This window comes from Hipposideros armiger, unplaced genomic scaffold (assembly GCF_001890085.2).
Source record: "Hipposideros armiger isolate ML-2016 unplaced genomic scaffold, ASM189008v1 scaffold_59, whole genome shotgun sequence".
Taxonomy (NCBI): Eukaryota; Metazoa; Chordata; class Mammalia; order Chiroptera; family Hipposideridae; genus Hipposideros; species Hipposideros armiger.
This window is the reverse complement of record NW_017731409.1, coordinates 560,899-566,259: the sequence shown is the minus strand read 5'-3', so window position 1 is coordinate 566,259 and position 5,361 is coordinate 560,899. Positions and strand designations below refer to the sequence as shown.

At 43.9% G+C, this 5,361-nt stretch overlaps 1 protein-coding gene across 6 annotated transcripts; it reads left to right on the top strand.

Annotated features, from left to right (window-relative positions):
• Nucleotides 1-987: 987 nt before the first annotated feature.
• On the top strand, nt 988-5,361 carry SRSF5 (serine and arginine rich splicing factor 5). 6 transcript variants are annotated; one of them, XM_019641410.1, is made up of 9 exons: nt 988-1,141; nt 1,577-1,941; nt 2,040-2,184; nt 2,509-2,579; nt 2,704-2,802; nt 3,077-3,146; nt 4,356-4,429; nt 4,855-4,965; nt 5,057-5,361. In XM_019641410.1, exons 3-9 carry the CDS (start codon nt 2,059-2,061, stop codon nt 5,328-5,330), a joined length of 825 nt encoding a protein of 274 aa, XP_019496955.1. In that variant the 5' UTR covers nt 988-1,141; nt 1,577-1,941; nt 2,040-2,058; the 3' UTR covers nt 5,331-5,361. The 6 variants fall into 6 exon arrangements, with proteins under 6 accessions (XP_019496955.1, XP_019496951.1, XP_019496956.1 ...); XM_019641406.1 differs by having other exon boundaries at nt 988-1,266; XM_019641411.1 differs by lacking the exon at nt 1,577-1,941 and having other exon boundaries at nt 988-1,137.

Sequence of the window (5,361 nt, the reverse complement as noted above, 5' to 3'; positions counted from 1 at the left end):
AATCCAGAGTTCCTAAATGCCCCAGTGGTCAGTGGAGGTCAGAGTAAGGCTGGTAGCTCCTCTCTTAGAACTACTTTATCTCTGTGTAACTCTAGTTACAAGCAGCAACCCTAGATTCTGGGCCGCTCTCAAAAATGGGGTGCTTTGCGTTCCACTTAAAAGTATTAAAGAAAAGTAAGCTTATCACCGTCTTCATGCCCAAATTTCTAAGCCTGACAACCTTACTGGGAAAGAGGAGTTGATGTGGAGGGCTTCATTTCACATTGATTTTGAAAACACAATATTGTTTCTCAAGAATGTAGACTTTCATGTGTTACATTACAGAAACCTGAACAGGGAGGGTTAACCAAATATCGTTTGGATTCAGATGAGCTTGAAACCTCTTCTAGCTAGCACAGTGCTTGTGCAGTAGAAACGGAGAATTCATTCTGGATTCAATTCAAGATGGCCTTCTAACGGCAGTCCCAATTTCAGTCTTTTATCACGCAAAAACCTTCCATTTTAAAAAAAAGTGCAGTTTCTTAGTCTTCTTACTATAACTAGTGTGGTTTAATACGTCCATGTTATGGTTAAAAGATGCACTGCTCATCAAGGAGCGTCCTCCAATGTGCAACCTTAAATTGCATGCAGCAGGAAGATGTCAGGGATGCCCAGATACTTTTGCAAAGCCCGAATTTCTCTTACCCAGTACTCTTCAGGTCACCTTACAAAAAAGCTTCAGATAAAAAAAAGGACGTTATTTGTCTTAGGGTATTTTTATGCCAGAGATTTTGCAGAAACGAACTTTACAGCCTAAGGAGAGCGAACGTCTTCAATGGCCGCCCCTCCAGCGCCAAGAACCTGACACAGCACCTACGCCAGTTCCCGCCCGTTCGCCCCGCCCACCGCGGGCTAAGGTCGCTCAGGCGGTCACCATAAAAAGGCCCGGCTCTTCGGAAACTTCCGTCCCTGGATCTAAGGGGGCGGCCCCGGAAGTGACGCAAAGACGCGCCTTCCATTTTGTGGAACGCCAGAGCAACTAAGTGCGTCAGTTGTGGAGAGACGTAGACGAGTTGAGTCCTGGTCTGCGGGGAGGTAGACGGCTCCGTCGCAGACTACGGACCTCTCTTGGGTCTCAGCTGCCAAAGATCCTGTCCGGTAGGTGAGTGGCTCACTTTGAGGGAATGGCTTCTCGGATCGAGGCTTCTTCATGGCTACTCAGATCGCGAGTGGCCAGGGCTGCTCTCTTTGCGGAGGACGGCGTCCAATGAGCGCAGTTTATTCGAGGTGGGCGCTGGGGCACGTCTCCCTTTGGGAATTGTTTGAGGGGAAGTGAAGGTGGAAGGGCGGTCGTGGTTACGGTCGTTTTTACACGGAGGGGGTTGTGCGCCCCTCCCTGCCTCCGATTCACTAGTCGAACCCCTCGAATAGTGGGCCGAGAGCGTTGCTCGGGGTGTGGTTCGGGCTTTCTGAGGGCGGGTACGGTGACTCCGGAGTGGTGGAGTCGGGGGAGGGGGAGAGAAGGGAATTTGGCACGCGCGGCTCTTTACCCCCCACCCCCCGCCGGCTCCCCTGCCGCCATTTTGTGGCTGCCTAGCGTCCTCCCGCCGCCATCTGCGCAGGCGTGGCCGTGGCGTCGCGAGATTCCGTCTTCCACCCGCTGTGACGCTCCTGGGAGGCGGCGACGCGCGCACGGCCCGTCGTCATTGGGCTGGCCTTGCGGAGGGCGGGGCCGGCTCCGCCCGCACTTCTCGGCCTTTCCTAACTGCGGCAGATGGGAGGGGGCCAGAAGAGCCGGGGAGAGTGTGAGGCTGCGCAGTTCCAGAGGCGGCAGTGGGCGTTGCGGCTGCTGTGTTCTGGGCCCAGGGAAGGATCGTGTTGGGAGCCGAGTTTTAATTTTGTCTGCAAGGGACCTGGCCTAATAAGAGGCACTCTTGGCAATCTTGTTTATAACATCACCCGGTAAACATTTTATTTTATGCTGTTTATGTTTTTGATCCCTTGATTAGGTATTCCGTTGACATTCACTGGTGGTGTCTCATTGAATGATTTTCTGATAGGAAATACTAGCCGGGCGTTATGAGTGGCTGTCGAGTGTTCATCGGGAGGCTAAATCCAGCGGCCAGGGAGAAAGATGTGGAAAGATTCTTCAAGGGGTATGGACGAATAAGAGATATCGATCTCAAAAGAGGCTTTGGTTTTGTGGTAAGTATTTCGGTAGAACTGGTTGAATGATCTGTTGTTAACTTCGTAAAGGTTTTGCCAAGTAACGTTTATCTGCTCTTACTGAGAACAGGCAGCGTATCTTTAGGAAATGTTATGCATCCTTAAGGCAGTGAGCAAAAGAATCTGCTGGCTGGAGGAAATCAGTCCTGGCCACTTTTCAATTAGACTTATTATTTATATAGCGCTGTCATTAAGTTGGTCTTCTTCCCATTCTGTTACATATTTTTAATGCTCTTAATATGTTGCAGAATAGATCTTAAAAACCGTGTTAAGCATTATATTTTTTTCATGCTTATACTTTAGGAATTTGAGGACCCCAGGGATGCTGATGATGCTGTATATGAACTTGATGGAAAAGAACTTTGTAGTGAAAGGTGAGTCTTATTTTTAGTTTTACGACTATTTAGCATTGTAAAGTAGAGCATTCTAGGTTTGGGGTACCTTTCTAGGTCTCTCATAGCCTATGTGAATCATGAAGGTTTTTGTTTCCTCCTCTAGGGTTACTATTGAACATGCTCGGGCTCGATCCCGAGGGGGAAGAGGTAGAGGACGCTATTCTGACCGTTTCAGTAGTCGCAGACCTCGAAATGATAGACGGTATGTGATGGCTGCTTTGAGCAATCATTATTGCAGGAGTATTTAATGATTAAGAACCATTAGCAATACGTGATCTGGTACTTAACCATATAGTCAGTTCTGTTATTCCTATGTCCAGTATTTCTGATCTGTGTAATGAGTCACAAAATAACTCAGAAACTGTTGATGAAGTCATTTGAATGACTTGTCATATCTGTTAAACTTGCTCAAAATTGAACAAAATAAGTACACATTGCTGCATTTCTTCATTGTGAATACTTGTTTCTTTCTTCAGAAATGCTCCACCAGTAAGAACAGAAAATCGGCTTATAGTTGAGAATTTATCTTCAAGAGTCAGCTGGCAGGTTTGTTGTAATTCAGTTTTGAGATATTTTAATGTGGCTTTTTAAAAACTAATGGGTAGCTAATGTTTTATTAATATTTTATTAAAAGTAGTTTTATTTTTAATTAAATTAATGGACTTAATTATAACTTTAAATTTTTAATTAAACGTAACTGGGGGATATTTCAAACTTTAATATTAGTGATCAAATGTAAATGTTTTGAGGATATTTTTTCTTGTTTTTAAAATCAATTTTAACCAAATATTAAACCCTTTATTTGCCAGCCTATCTGTGTCGTTGGCCTTATGACGAGGAGTGCCTGTGGGTTATCCTAATCGTTGTCTTGGTCACTCTTGGTTGGGCCTGGTTGACTTTGCCAGTCAGCTCCTACAGTGATCAATTGGCCACCTCTAGATCTGTGTTTGCCGGTCTAGACGTAATCGGGGCACTTACTTGAAGTGCCAGGTTGCAGCGATCCCAGAGCGCTGATAACGTGATCTGATCCTTAAGTTGAGAGCTGTCTTCCTGTAACGCTTCCGAATAAGAGGTCCTGGTCGAAAGAGTTGAAAGATACGAAATTAGGTGGTCGTTGGAATCCTGATCGCAGTAAAGTGGTCCTTGGTAACTGCACAAGAGTAGAACATGTCTGCATCCGCCAGTAGTCCGCTAATAGGGAGGGCTGTGCGATAAAAGGCTTCCATCGATTGGGTAGTGTCCTTCAAGTGGGTGGCGAAGAGCCAGTCGGGCATATGTCATGAAGGTTTCTTCGACCGATTAACGGTTTGCTGCTTGACTAGCCTAGGGAAATAATAATAAAGGTAAAGTAAACTTTTTTAATGACATATGGGGCACAAAATAACTGGTGTTTTGTAAATGTTTTGTTTTTAAATATAAAATTTCTACTTTAGTCTTTAAAAATAGTATTTCTTTTTGTTCTGTTTTTTTTTGTTTTGTTTTTTGTTTTCCTTTTGTATTGAGCTCAGTATAGACTAATACTATTTAATGTTAAAATTTGAATTTCCTTAAAGCATTTTGCTTAAAAGCAATATGCTATTTGCTTATTTCGTGCCCTGACATAATTTTTGAATTCTGATAGAATACAAGTGTGGTAAATGCCATGTTTGTACTTTATCTAACATCTTCTCTTTCAGTAGTTTTGTTATTATACCATGTGGTTGTTTGTGTGTCACGTTTCCTTTTCTCTGCTTAACACAATTGTCTTGTGTTAAGGATCTCAAAGATTTCATGAGACAAGCTGGGGAAGTAACCTTTGCGGATGCACATCGACCTAAATTAAATGAAGGGTGAGTATGTACTGAAGATAATAAGAGCCTTTTAAAATATTTTGGAAATGTTTACTTTGAATGTTTCTGAGTACTTAGAACATGTGCATGCTCGAATGCAGTGGTTCCCGGGGACATTTGCCAGTGTCTGGAGAATTTTGGTTGTCGTCACTGGTTGAGAATGCTACTGGCATCTTGTGGATATAGGCCAGGAAAGTTGCTAAACATGCTACAATGCCCAAGAAAGCCCCCACAACAAAGAATTGTCTGGCTTAAAATGTCAACAGTTCAGAGGTTGAGAAACCTTATTCTAATGCGTTATCCTTTGAGAGTTGACTTGATTATAGTAATAGCAAAATGAACGTAGAAAAGAAAATCTATTGTAGAGTCTTATAGCTTGTGAGACCATAAGATGTGTATAACTACAAATTTTTTTTTCTTTGTAGGGTGGTTGAGTTTGCCTCTTATGGTGACTTAAAGAATGCTATTGAAAAACTTTCTGGAAAAGAAATAAATGGGAGAAAAATCAAATTAATTGAAGGCAGCAAAAGGCACAGGTATCTCTTTAATATTTTTAAGTGAAAGTATTATTTTATAGATTTGTAGGGCCTGACACTTAAGTTGTATTTTTTTTTTTTCCCTTGATAGTAGGTCACGAAGCAGGTCTCGTTCCCGGACCAGGAGTTCCTCTAGGTCTCGTAGCCGATCTCGTTCTCGGAGTCGGAAGTCTTACAGCCGGTCTAGGAGCCGGAGCCGGAGCCGGAGCAAGTCCCGTTCTGTTAGTAGGTCTCCTGCACCTGAGAAGAGCCAGAAACGTGGTTCTTCAAGTAGATCGAAGTCTCCAGCATCTGTGGATCGCCAGAGGTCCCGGTCCAGGTCCAGGTCCCGGTCCCGGTCCCGATCAGTTGACAGTGGCAATTAAACTGTAAATAACTTGCCCTGGGGGCCTTTTT